We start from the raw sequence: 14,680 nt of genomic DNA, 5'->3' as shown, positions 1-14,680 counted from the left end.
TAAAGCCAGCACCTCCTACAACATGGTGACACATGCCTGTAATCACAGCACTCAGGAGGTAGAGGTAGGAGGATCAGAAGTTTAGGGTCCTGCTGAAATACATGGAGAGTCCAAGGCCAGCCTGGGCTAGAGACTGTGTCTTCAAAAACTCACTTAAGTCCTTACAAAAGACCTCAGCTAGCAATGGCGTTGTCTCTGCTGCTTTCTCTAGCACATCCTAAATATCCAGGGCTGAGCATGTCACCCTAGCGACGCACCTCACCAACTTCAAACTGCTGGGCCCACTTTTTTTGCAGCGCTCTCCCTGTATCCTGTGTTCTGCTTCACAGCTTCAAATACCCATGGTCATTTATGATCCAAGAAAAAATGGGAAAATAATACCAGAAGTAAGTAATTCATTTTCTTTTTGTGTTGCTTTTGTGTTTTGCAAAGCTACAGACAACAATTCATGAGATTCCAATCCAGTGCCATTCTGAGTAGCAGGATAAAATCTGTCACTGGTCCTTTATGTGCGATATGTGCTTTTCCTAGTGTATCCCACCCACCTGTTAGTCACTCAGTAGCTGGGCCAGTTATCACACTAACTGCCATGGGATCACAGTGTTGGAAACCAAATAGCTCAACTTTTACTCAATAGCTCTTACTATACCTAATTTATAAGTTCATCTTATGCTGTGTCTATCTAGGGAAAAACACAGAATACAATGCCATCATCTGTGATTTGGGGAATCTGCTGGGGACTCTGAAAGTGGCCCAAAATTATGAGTGGGTGATAAGGGAGACACACCACAGTGATGGGTTGATTGAAGAGTGATTAGAACACCAGACTGTGCCGTTTCTGACATTAGAGGGCATTGGTTGGTTGCCACATAGCCCTTAGCATGCTACCTGGTACACTCACTTGGGCAGTATAAATGCAAATCTAAAGGGCGCATACCCTTTAATCCCAGCACTCGGGAGGCAGAGGCAGGCGGATCTCTGTGAGTTTGAGGCCAGCCTGGTCTATAAGAGAGAGTTCCAGGACAGACACCAAAGCTACACAGAGAAACCCTGTCTTGAAAAAAAAAAAAAAAAAAACGCATATCTAAAAATGCAGACATTACTAGTGCTGGGATTAAAGGTGTGCGCCACCACCGCCTGGCTTTTCCTTTTTTTTAAGACAGGGTCTAGCCTAGGTTCACAGGCTGGCTGGAGATGCTCCTGCTCCTGCCTCCCCAGGCTGCTATCCCACATCTACTGACTCTCAGGACTGGCATCTATCTGCCTTTATTAACTGCTGTTGTCTTCTGTATAATCCGTTTGCCTCCCCAGCCATCCCGGCATGCCTCCCAGTAAACTTGCTTAAGTTTTCAAGATTTCCACTGAATTAGTCCTACAAGCAGTTCTGGTGAGCTTTCTCCAAATGGATGTAGACCCACAACACTGTCACAAGGCCAGCGACAGCAAGCTGCTTCTGGGAGGAAATGGGGGTGGGAGTGGGTGGGAGCAGCCCCTGACTCCTTAGACTTTCTTCCTCCCTTCTCCGTTGCCAACTTCCTGGCTTCTTTTCTTCTCCTGACATTATGTTTTTTGCTGATGTAGTTGGATCAGCTGTTCCAACCTGGAATGAATTGCACACTACCTGCCTGGGACGAATGTCTAGGCAAGGTCACTAAAGCCACATAAACTAATGATGCCTTTCCTGACAGCTGTTTTGTCCGATTTGAGCTAGCTCAAGAGAAGGCCAACACCTATGAAAAATTGGGTGTTTTGGGGGTGGGGTGTCATGGTCCTGGGAGGAGGGACAGCGGTATGGAGGAGGGGAAAAGATGAGCTACAGAACTACAGACAGCAACCCAAGAAATAATCTGTGTGCTTAGTCACCTACTGATGACACACGGCCCTAGGGGACTCTTAAGAAAGGGAAACGTTGCAAACTTTCCACGGTGGTGTGCAATAGAGATTTTGGCGGGATGATGGTTTAAAGCTTTATGGATCCAAAATACGTAAGAGGTAGACTTTCTGAAAGGGTCAAAAAGTTTTGTGCTGGTCCTGCAGATGCCGATGTCTACCACTAGAGGGTAGCACAAGACCAGTGGCTGATTTAAGTAACGCCTACACCTGCCTGTGGTTTCCAAAGGAGTGTGTGAGAAGAAAGGGAACCGCAACAGGCAGGTGTGTTCTTTGCTTAAATTACAATTCCAGCACCAAAACTTAGATCCATTCTGCTAAGGGAATTTCCAATTTAATTAGGTGGGCAAAAGTGGGTACCGACCCCAGGGTACATATCGGAACCCACAGAAAATTAGGAGAGAAAATGCTAAGAGTCAGAGCCAGGGGTCGTGAAAGACCACCCCCTTTCCTCAGAGCAGGGAGTGAAGTCTTGCAGAGTTGGCCTGAGAGCAGTGTGGCAGCGGCTGTGTCGGGGCGGAGTACTCACTACTTAGCGGAGTCTGACAGCTGGTATTCCCGCCTCCTGTCGTAACACTCCTGGATTCCCGGATCCAGCCACAGTTGCTTGATGGCTGCCACCTGGTCCCGGGAGAGTGCCGAGACTTTGTCTACTTCCACTTCTCTGATGATCTGGGCATTTTCCTAGTCAAAGGAAAGAAAACATTGCATTAAGCAAAGGCCAGGCTAGCAGATGTGGGGATAATCATGCCCTGGATCCTGGGTCGAGGGTTCCAATAGGTACGGGGCTGTGCGCAGCAAGTCCTCAGAAACTGGTAGACTGCATGGGGCAATTTGATTGCACGTTCTGAGGAGGTAAACCGCAGATGACACGAGATCTGCACCTCAAGTCCAGCGATACTAGAGGCAGCTGCTCAGACCCAGCCCTCAAGAGTGAACAGAGACACAGTATGCTGCCCGTCTGCTCATTACAACATCTGTGTAGCCAGTGTATACACAAACTGTTGCATTGGTGGCGCAGCACGGTTGTGTGGTAGAAAGTGGGCCCACCCTGGGTGTAAGAACAGGGGCACACTATCTCTGAGAATGAAAAATCAATGCCAATTGTCAGCCGGATATTTTTCTCTTCCCTAAGACTTTTTCTTTTTTATTGTATTTAATTTTTTGATTTTACTTTGCAGAGCAGCATTAAGTTCAACAGAAAGCTTCCACTCAACAGCAAGTTCCCACATTCCAACCATATAGTTCCATGAATCACTGCACCCTGAGGAACCACTCAGGATTTTAGTCCAAATTCATACAGGTTGTAGGTAGGATTCAGTTCTTCACAATGGAGGAGACTAAGCAGCTTATTTTCTTCTTGACTGTCACCAAAGGTTTCTCTTAGGTTTTGGCAACTATACTCACATATCATGGTCACTTTTCAAACCCTAAACTCTAGATCTTTTCCCATGATGGGAAAGGATAGCATTATTTTAACTTAAACTGGTGACATTACACCATCGCTGACTGCCTGGGCCATAAACAGCCCTACAGGCAGGAGTACTAGGTCGTAGCACATCCCTCTGGTGGGTTCCTGGAGGTCTTCCACATAAGGACAAATGATTCCTGAAGTTCCTATAGAGCCCTTCTTTTATCTCTGGATTCTCCTTCTCTTTTGAGAGGGAACCCCTATTTTACTCTATCACACAATCTAGTCAAGGGAGAGCGAGCCATCATCGTCCTCATACACCAAAGAGGAGCCATGAACTGTGGAGGCCATCTTAGAGTTCTGCCCAGTGTGTGGTTTTGTCACAGTTATGAGGAGCTTCGCTGCCCATTCCTTTCTGCTTGGCTTATATTAAACAGGGACCATAATACCGCCTGCAGAATGGAGGTCAGTTATTGCTGTGTAATGGCCCCAATATTAAAAAGATATATTTTTAGTGTTAAAAACCAAGTGCAACTAGGCTTTGTTGAAGAAGTGATAAGCTTTGCCCTCAACCCATAGGAATTATCTACAGAAACTTGATTTTTTTTTTCATTTTTAGCTATTGTGCAGCATGAGACTGAAGATTGTGTAGCTGAGGCCAGCAGAGGGCACTGGATCCCCTAGAGCTGGAGTCATGGACCACTGTGAGCAGCCTGATGTGTCCTTAGAAGTTCATGAGGGCTCGCAGCTCACAGGTCCTGTGTGTGCTCTTCCTTTGTATTAGGATAGGTCACTTATTCTACAGTGACTGCTTTTTAAAAGTGGATATTTTTATGGTTCCAATGTATTGTACAAGAAAATAAAAAGAAAATCATAGCACAAAGTGAATAATTATCTTGTGATATTCTAGAGTCTATTATGAGCAGTATCTCACTCAGTCATTACAATTCTAGGGAGGTTAATAACTTAATATCCCTACATAAATGAAGCCTAGTGAAGGCAAAGGATATTGGAACAGGGCTCAGGCCATTAACAGTCATACCATGCTCATTTAAATATATTAATATTTTAAAGGGAGGAAGGAGTGTGGAGATGGTTGCCTATTAAACCCTCTAGGCTGGGAAGAGAGTCATAGGTGCTAGGCCTACAGATGTGTGGACTAGAGAGTTGTTTTCTGCACATCGTGTCTAGCGACTGCTCTGCTGTACTCTAGTTCTTTGGAGGACAAAACTCAATTTCCCTCTTAAAGGAGAGAAGGGGGTCTAGAGAGATGGCTCAGCAGTTAAGAACATTACTGCTCTTACAGAGAATCCAGTTTCAGTTCCCAGCACCCACATCAGGCTACTCACAATGGGCTGTGACTCCAGCTCCAGGGGATCCAGTGCCCTCTGCTGGCCTCTATGGGCACCTGCACTGACATGCACATACCTACTCACAGATAGACATAATTAAACAGAATTTCTCCTCCTCCTCATTCTTCTGCTAAGAAAGGAAGAGGCATTCAGAGATAAAAGAGGGTTTCTACAAGAGTGGAAAAAATCTGTACGGGAGCATTTAATGCTAGCTGTTTTTATGCAGAAGGCTTTGAAATACTTTCCTTAAAAGAGGGCAGAAAGTCAAGGTTAGCACCACACAGCCTGAAGGCACACCCTTGATGCCAATCCACACAGTCTTTAACTCTCTCTCTAAAGAGCATGACCATGTGCTTTTTTCTTGTCTTGTTTTAGATTTATTACGTAGCCCGTGCTGTCCTCAAATATATGTTCTTCCTGCCTCTGTCTCCTGAGAATATAGTCACTAATGTGCATTAGCAGTTAACATAAACATCAGTATCAATATGTTTGCATAAAAATAAGCACTCTCAGGGACCATAAACAGTGCGGAAATGCAAGAGCTCTGGGCCACAGGTCACGTTCTTATGACTCATGTCTCCATCTAGTGGCCTCTTCTGTAACTGCACGTCTGTTGACAGAAAGTACTCCATGCAGGTAGCTTTGTACCCTGCGCCCATAAAGTCTCAGCCAAACTGCACGGCTAAGGACTACATTGCAGTCTCTCTCTGAGGTAACATTAGCCTAATGACCCAGACAGTCTCATCCTTTAAGGAAAGAGGGGAAAGAACGAGTTAGATTCTAATGGAAGATATTCCGTTGGGGCCACTTTTGAAGCTAACAAAACAATCCCACAGATTTGAGTCCCGTGGAGGACCGGCTTCTATCAAATCCTCTGAGGTGTTTGAAGGCGATGAAAGGGTCCACTAGTTGTGAAGTACTTGAGGTACGGGGGTGAGAAAAGCTGTCCCTGGCGCTAAGGCCTCAAGGCTCTACCGCTAGCTTTTGCTGCTGTATGCATCGCCGCCCATGAAGGCGGCCCGTTTCTTTGTACACTAGGGCCTGTGTGTGGCTGAACCACTCTTTTCGGAGGATTTACATTGTGTTCCTAACAATTGTTTCCCATTGCTTCTCTTTCATTGCAAAAACGCACCCACATCCAGGCAGTCGACCCCACGCCACCCGCCACTCGCCACTCTTCGCTCCCATTCCTGCTCAGTGATGGTTTCAGCCGGGTGGGTTCATCCTCCACATCAAAGCTGGCGTGTTTGAAACTCAGATGTCGCAACACATCTCCAGAGAGCCATTCGCCAACAATTCCACCCCCACCGCCTTTATTTTCTGGTGCTTCACTTTTTCCAGTCTTTTCAATAGGTTGAAAAACTCTTAAGCAGACAACAAATATGTGGGTCACAGCTTGCTTTAATAATGTGTTTTGGAAATGGTTTTAATCCTAGATGCATGCTTGGTGGTTGTTTTCCTTTTGCAGTGAGAACCCACAGGCATTTCGGCCTAGGAACAGAATGGAGGAAGCAGGAGGTTCTCGTTTCCAAGGACCCCTAGTCCTCTGCTCTGTGGAAAGCCACTGTTCCTCCCCAGCCCTGCAGGCCTCAGAGCCCAAGCCTTGCCCTCAGGCTAGATAGGACATCAAAAGAGGTGCTGACCTCTGGTAGCAACCAGCTTTTCCTCTGCTAGCTCTGCCCGCCCCCACGGAAAGCAAAACCAGCTCAGAGCATACAGCTTTGAAGGGGCCGAAAAGCTTTCGGAGAACTCAGGGTGTTCTGCAGTATGTGAGGCTGGGGACTGCCTTAGTCAAGTCCTGGTTGTGGTTAGACAGAGCGCCAAGGACCAGGCTGACTCACGCCCATGAGGCTGTGGTGTCTCCAATGCCAGTGGAAAGAGACCCCATCGTAGCTCGACAAGGTTAGCTCGCGGTCTGGATTTAATTAACCAAGCAATCAAAGGCTCATCAGAACACAGGGCCAAATAAAAAGTGCAGTACATGAGTCTGAAGTTCAGACACATCGCGAGTGCTTTTTAAATACGAGTATGGCCTCCTGCATTTAATAAAGACCCATAATCTAGAATATGAGTTCAAGTCACCGCGGTAGAAACACTGAAAAGTTGCTTGCTCGGGATTGGGGGCTGTTTATCAACCACAGTGGTGGGTTTTGTTTCTGTTTTTTTGTTTTCTTGGTTTGGCTTGGTTTGGTTTTCAGAGTGGCATTGATAAGGCTATATGAAGCAAGAGAACAGAAACGATGCTGGTTTGTCCCTGACAATCGCTCTGCCGACTCCCAGTGCTCTAGGAAGGCCAATCACCTCCTTGCTTCCCTTTTCCTCCCTCTCAGCCCCCATCCAGCCCTCTTCTTCTCTTGGTACTCTGTCACCAACAGTAAGTGCAGAAGTTCCTCCCAGTCAACAGATTGGGAATTGACCCACAGACTACATGCAAACTCCAAATGTATAAAAGGCACTGGAACATCTAAGTGGATCTCTGTCCTGTCCTCCCCATCATTCTAGTCCTCTATCCCCTATACATAATAACAACCAAAAGCCATGCATGTTGATATATTCATATTTAATATTTAATGCTACTTAAAATGGCCATAATGGTAAACTTGGTTATATGTCACTTTTTAAAACAAGAGGTAACAGGTAAAGAGGCTTATAACTGCTTTCCCCGCTACCTGGGAAGCTGAAGTAGGAAGACTGAGCATTTGAGACCAGGCTGGAAAACACTGTGAGACCCCCACCTCAAAAAAAAAGTTATCACCATTATGTGTGCTGTGTGCGTGGCTAGACGCGGGCACCTCAGGTCTGCTGGCTCCTTGGAGGGGGAATAACAGTGGCTCGTCTGACTCTCAGGGGAAAACAACATGGCATACTGTGCCAGGGGAGTCACAGGCGTACATGATTGAGGCAACAACCTGTGGTCTAGAGAACTCTGAAGGTGTTATCTTTAACAACTTTAATCAGGGGACACAGTTCCATTAATGGCGATAAGAGGCAAACATCCAGCCTTCAGCATCGCCGAGCCCTGAGCCGTGATCCTTCCTGGGTCCCGAGTCACACCCTAAACTCTCTTCACTGTGTGTTGGGTGTTGCTGTTCACAGAGAGATGAATTATAAGCAGCAGTGACTCAGAAACCCAGACCATGGCTAGCGTCTCCCTGTGGGCTTGGTTCTTGGGCTGAAATAACAAGGGTTGAGCACTAACATTCATCTCTCTCTGTTTCCTGAATGTGGGTGCAATGTGACCCAATGCCTCACTTTTCTGATGCCCCCCATTATGGACCTTGAGAATGAACAAATCCTCCCTTACTTAAGTGGCTTTTGTCAGATATTGTCACAGCAATGTGAAAAGTAAATTCAGAAGTTTGGTTCCAGGAGTGGGGTCGCTGCCATGCCAAATCTGACCATGTGTTTCTTAGACTTTTGGAACTGCTTTGGTTGTGAGGGTAGGGGGCTGTGGGATAGAACCTTAAAAGCCACAGAATTTTGTAAGCAGAGCATAATGGGCCATTGTGGCATTAGTTTGGAAGACCAGAATACCAAGAACAATAGGGGCCGTGGAGGGCCAACTCATGAGTTTCCAAAGGGAGCAAAGACTGTGCTATCCTGGCAAAAACCTAATTGCATTCTGCCATGGCCTGAGAACTTGCGTGAGACACTGAATTCAATAGTAGTGGCCTTTTTATTTGGTGGATAAATCTCAATACAGGAGAATATTCAGGCTGTGGTGTAGTTACTACTCGGTGCTGTGTTCTGTTATACAACGAGAGGAAGACAGCAACAAATGTATCTGAGACTGGAAAAATGTACCAGTTGGTGGGAAAGGAGGGAGCTTATAGTCAAGGGGTATGCAGAGAAAGCAGCTGTAATTATCATAGGGATTAGTGACATAAAAGAAACTATCCAGTCAGGAAGTGGTGGCTCATGCCTTTAATCCCAGCATTCTGGATGCAGAGGCAGGTAGACCTCTATGAGTTCAAGGCCAGCCTGGTCTACATTCCAGGATAGGCTCCAAAAGCTACAGAGAGAAACTCTGTCTCAAAAAAAAGAAAAGAAGAGAGAGAGAGAGAGAGAGAGAGAGAGAGAGAGAGAGAGAGAGAGAGAGAGAGAGAGAAGAAACCTTCCATTCTGCATTCAAATAGTAGGAAAGATGCCCTGAGGGCACTCAAATAGTAAGAAAGATCCCTGAGGGCAAGATCCCATCCATTAAAGGCTCCAAAGGCTTGTGACATACAAAGTTATTGGAAAGGAAGGAGAATGAGCTGAAAGCACCACCAATTATGTTCTCTGCTTGACAGCAACCGCCTAGTGAAGTCTTTCCCTAGGGTCAGCTCGGAAGGCATACAGGCTGCAACCATGATCCAAGGGACTGGGTTCCACTCTGAGCTGGCAGCAGAATATGGCAACATCAGGTGGTGGTTTTAGCACCCCCTTCTGATAAGTTATGTTTGAACATTTGATCCCCTATTGGTAGTGCAGTTTGGAGAGGTTATGGAGCCATAAGGAGGCTGCTGGAGGAAGTGCATCATGGGGTTGGGCTTTAAGGGTTTGTAGTCTTTCAGCACTTCCTGTTCTCATTCTTTACTTCCTGTGTGTGAATGAAAAACGTGATCATCCAGCTTCCTGTTCTAGCTGTCTGCTTCATCGTCTTGGATTTCCCCTCTGGAACCACAAGCTAAAATAAATTCTTTCTTTTCCAAGTAGCTTTTGCTCATGGTATTTCATCATGGCAAGAAAAACACAATTTATTACTTTATCCGGGTGGCGCTTGTTTCATAGGCATGGAAGATGCAAGAGGGACAGGGCCACGGAGACACCTGCCAAGGCCCAAGGAGGCTGTTGAGAGCAGGCAACGGGCAGCATGGTTGAATTCTTTGCAAGGCGGCCCTGAGGATGTGGGGGCAAGAGCATGGCCATGTCAAGGACACCTATGTCTCCGACTCATGGGGTCGGCAAGACCTTGCTCTGATATGAGTATTGAAGCTGACAGCGTGTACAGACAACATCAGTCACAACTTCTTCCTACAGGGTGACTGCAGCCTGAGACTGCTCCCCTCCCAGAGACCACCTCCTGATGTGAGCCAGCCTGCTTCCTTGTTCAGCCTTGTCATCCCTGCCTCGATGGTATTCTCAAACTGCGAACCAAATAAACCCTTCCTTAAGCTGCTTTGACCTCCGTGACTTCATCTCCATCTGTATCTATATCCCTCTGGGGACAACTCAAGACACTGAGGCTGAAGCTCAGAGTAAGAGATGAACTTGGGTCCCCAACGTTTCAGTGGCTATCATAAAGCACAGTGCCTCGAGATCCACGCTTGTGTTGGTCACCACTGAGTTCACCACCACAGTCCAGTAAAGTGACAGCAAACTGGGGACTCTTAAGACTCTTAGTTCCCATAAGCAGTCTTTACTTGTGGTGTAAATAAAGAAAGTAACCGTGGTTTCTTCTTGTAACGAGCACATCAACAGTGCACCCCGAAGCAGCTGGCGTGTGGGCACCGAAAGACCCGGCGCTGCTAACTTGTTTTCACAAGTTGGTGTTGCTAGATGTCCTTTTAAAAACCCTGCCTCACACATGAGCTGGTCAGTTCTGAGTAGATGCTGACCTTTGCTTTACCCCCTCCCCCGTGCAGCTCCAACAGAACCAAGACCGGGGGATTAAATATAAAATAAAATGGACCTTTATCCTTAACCTTTAGTTTTTAGCTCCAGCCAAACATTTCTGTCATTTAGAAAGCGCGATTTGCTCTTAGATAAAGGGTTTTCCCCCACTTCCACGGAGAACATGTGTAGCTTCTCCAGTGACATCAAAAGCAATTAGAAATGCTTCAGAATGATTGTTTGGTTTCCATTTCAGCGGTGAGTAGTGGCAGAATGATGCCAACTGCAAAAGCAAAGATCCCACAAGACCAGGGAATCCAGGATCAGGAGCAACTGGCCAGCCTGACATCTCCAGCCAGCCTGCAGGGCTAAACCTCAAGAGGGAGCCAGGCCCTTCAGCGTGGGGAGAGCGCATGTGCAGATTCTAACAAGCCCACAGTTACTTCTCATGATACCAAAGAAAAGAAAGGAAAAGAAGTAACGCAGTGTCCTCTACTGTCGCCCACATCACCTTTACTGGACTCTTTCTTGGCATTTAAATTAGTCTGATGTCACCATGAATGTCCAAATGTGTGTGACTACATGTATGTGAGCATGTATGTAGGTAAGGGTTTGGTGCTGGGTTCAAACTCAGGGCACACAGCATACCAGGCAAGTGCTCTACCAGGTCCATAACCTTTCTTTAGTTAAGGGTTTCTGACTACAAGGTCCTTGTTTTATCCTTTTTTAAAAAACAAAAATCGTATAGCATTCTCGTCTCCCTCTCACTTAAAAACCTTATTCATGTATAATTTCAATACAGTTTACTGATCGGAAATGTACAGTCAATATTCAGAGTTGCACAACTCTCACAACTAACTTTAGAACATTTCTGTCGACCCCTAGAAGACCCGCAGGAATCTATGGGTTAAACTGCACCATCCACCAGGATGTACTGAAATTCAAATCCCCTGCGTCTTAGATGGGATCCTGCGTGGAAACAGTCTTTCCAGATGTAATCTGGATATGATGAGGTCATTACAATGGGCCCATATCCGGTCTGACAGACCCCTTTACACATGTCCCAGTCTTTAGCTCTGAAAACCACTATAATCACAAATACGTGGTTAGAATGGTCCTCTTTCCCACCTCATGAGCGCAGCTTCCAATCCCTCATGTGGCCCTACTGCCGGCACACAAGGCTTGCCGTGCAGGGTGGACATTTTTAGTATTTACCAATATTCCAGGGCCTTCTTTCCCGAGGAACACAGAGAGACCTTCTTCCCCTTGGGATGGGGGGTAGTTTGCAAGGCCAGCAGAGGTTCTTACTTGCTTCATGTTTCTCTACTGTCTCATCTATCCCAGTGAGTCACAGAGACTGTAATGATCATACAATGTGCAAGTGTCCGTTAGCCTGGAATCCAACTGATAACCGTGGGAAGTGGAGCCCTCAGCCCTTCGGTTAGTCATGTAGTGTGAGCAAAGTGTATGTGTCCTAAGCCACCAGAGCTGGGGACTGTTTGTTTTTACCCGCTGCTCATTTTGACTTATCATAACTCTTCAGAATGCTATTCTTTTTAAAACTCTGATTTCATACCACACACACACACACACACACACACATTCACACATGCAAGCCTGGTTCAGGCAGTTTTATCACATAAAATACTGCAGCAAGGTCACATGGTACCATGTGCCCTACACAAACCCTGCCCATCTCTGTGTCCCAGCTTTTCAAATATGCCCCCTCATCCTTTTCTCTCTCATGACAAGGAACTGAATGAGACCGTCACCCAGTACAGGCTACCTGTTCCTTCCTTCCCTTTATATGGGAACTTCCATTTATCCTTTCAGACCCAGCATATGACATGCTCGCTGTTGGCAACACAGAAGGCTGGGCCAGGAAGGGGTGAACAGACAGAAACAGGTAAGGCGCTTATGTGCAAGCAGTTAAAAGAGAAGCTCAGAAAATAGTTTTAGGATCAACTACACTTTTTTGCCTTTTGGAAAAAAAGGGAATTGTACCCAAACCATGTACAAGCATGTGTCAGAGGTCCATTTCATGTACTTCCGAAGGTGAAGTTAACAACCACGAAAAAGCCAGTTTGGTTAACACGTATTAGCTTGAGTGAGCAACGGTCTCCCTTGAGGCCTACCTCATGCCGAGGATGTTTGCATCTGTGGCTGCTGGGTGTGGGTGAACCCCAGTAATGTCCCACATCTGCCGGGGATGGCCTCATGGCTCCCACTGCAGCCTTGCAGCCCCCAAGTGGCACAAGCATTCCCATAAGCGGACTGTCATCACATGGAAGAGTACAACCAGGAATTTGGCTCATGAAGTATCATAGACTGTGTGGTTTTAGGGAGGCCTTGAGCAGTAGGCCTGCCATGGTGCGGGCTGAGTGAGATGCCATATCCAGGTGGACCCCAAAAGTCCAAGGACATGTTTCATGGGCTCTTGGGTAAACTCACAGGGAGTGGTGCTCTCAGTTTGACTAAGGGAACGTCTCCAGTTTTCTCTGGCCAGAGCCCTGCAGCTTCGCTTTTATGAAAATAAACCCTTGTGCAGCAGCGTGCTTGACAGTAACACCAAACTCTGGCGAACATCGCTGACGACGTTGACTGCTTCTGTCAGGGCTGGATCCCTTACTGATGCCACCCTGGCTTCTGTGGAAGCAACCAAGGTTCAGATTCAAACCAATCTAGATACGCTAACACTTTGAGGGACTCAACTTCTATAATGCCTAAGGAAGCAGGTAAAAATTCTCTGTAGGAGTGTTGTTCCTCTGAATGACACAGACGTCACTCCCCACAGTAAAGCTGATCTGCTCTGAACATGCTGCTAAGGGCTACTCAGGAGGACTCGACAGGGAGGGCGATGGGGGAAATGGGGGAAGAGGAAGGCAAGAGAATACAAGGAGGGGACAGCTAACACTAGTGGCCACACGAGGGATGTTATGGGAACCTACTAGGTTTAGAAGCATGTAAAATATATACATATATGAAAGGAATCTAAATAGAAGCAACAAAAACAGGGGAGACAAAGCTCCAACTAGGCATCTCTTGCCACCAAGTAAAACCTCCAGGTTGAGGAATGGGTTGCATCTAATTGAGTGGTTGGCCAAAGGGGCCCCATAGAAACCCTCAAATAAAAAATACTCAGGCTATTTCCAAGGCTATTGGTTGCTTTCCATAAACTGACAAAGCCCTGTTGCTGATAACAACACTTACATATTTTACTGAGCACCGAAGAGTAAAGCTGGTGCCTAACTAGAGTCTTCCCCCCTACTGACTCGTGTCCATGGTGCAGGAAGGTACTCTTGCACTACTAGAGGAGGAACATAAACACCAATCCTGCTACAAACCCTTTCATCTACAAGGGTTACCTGCCTATGAGATATACTGGTTCAGCAGTGACACCAATGCTGTGGGAGTGACCAACCACTATCTGCATCTAAGGCCACTCCCTGAGATGGAACCCATTATTGACACTGCTTGGGCGGTCGTGAATCTGAGATTAGGTAAGCCATGGACCTAGGGGAAAACCAAATACTATTATTCTGCTGAAATGATTCATCTCTATGGGTTCAAGACTAGCCTGGTTGGCATAGTGAGTTCCAGGACAGCCAAAGCTATATAGAAAGACCATGTCCTGGAAGGAAGGGAGGGATGGAGAGAGGGAAGAAAAGAAAGGCAGGCAGGTAGGCTTACAAAAGCTACTACAAATGTGGTCCAAAAAGTCTAGGTTCCATTCCAAACTTGTACATAAACATTATGTGAACGTAGGTAAACTTCCTTTGTGTTATGGCACTGAAGTTTAGGAGCGTATTGTAGGGGCTATTAGTTAATGTGACTTACCCTGACTATGGGGCAAGTGAGAATGAATGATGTAAGAGAATGGAGTGGTGAGCAGGAAGGTATTATATTCTCTACAGTTTGATGTGTATATAATAAAAAGAGACTAGAAGTCTCCGTGACTCTAGACACTTCAGAACCCAATATGGGATAGAGCTCAAGTACGTCTGAGATAATGTAGCTAAACTCAAAAGGAATGCAGCCTCTCTGGTAAGGGAGTAGAAAGCACATTCTTTAACAGACTGGCTTCCTTCCTGGATGAGAAGTTTCATGAACAGACTAGGGAAGTATCCAATGCCAGGGAAGCCCTGGGCTCGCTCTGCAAGAAACTGTGTCAAGTCAAGAAAAATGATGGCGTGATGTTTTCCTCCACACTGGGACAGTGCTTTGGGGACAGTGCATGTAAACTGCCCCTGGAGTCTCTCTCACTGTGCCCCCTGAAGATGACTGCATAGGAAAGAATTTCCTGGGTTTTCCCTTCTTTTAGCAAAACTGACATTTCAAACCATGATGATGGAAAAGTACAATTTTTGAAACAGTTGTCTCCCGGGGAACTTGACTGTGATCTGTCCACGGAAGATGTGGCCGGTGGCTTCAA

At 46.4% G+C, this 14,680-nt stretch overlaps 1 protein-coding gene across 1 annotated transcript in view; it reads right to left on the bottom strand.

Moving 5' to 3' along the window:
- The window catches only part of LOC119815260 (guanine nucleotide-binding protein subunit alpha-14), a 149,231-nt gene that overhangs the window by 7,720 nt on the left and 126,831 nt on the right, over nucleotides 1–14,680 (bottom strand). The window contains exon 3 of the mRNA XM_038331414.1: nucleotides 2,420–2,574. Coding sequence (XP_038187342.1) covers nucleotides 2,420–2,574 — 155 coding nt within the window. The remainder of the gene's footprint in view (nucleotides 1–2,419; nucleotides 2,575–14,680) is intronic.

The sequence above is a fragment of the Arvicola amphibius genome, chromosome 1 (genome assembly GCF_903992535.2).
Source record: "Arvicola amphibius chromosome 1, mArvAmp1.2, whole genome shotgun sequence".
Classification (NCBI taxonomy): domain Eukaryota; kingdom Metazoa; phylum Chordata; class Mammalia; order Rodentia; family Cricetidae; genus Arvicola; species Arvicola amphibius.
Note: the sequence above shows the minus strand (reverse complement) of the source record. Positions and strands in the feature narration are given on the sequence as shown.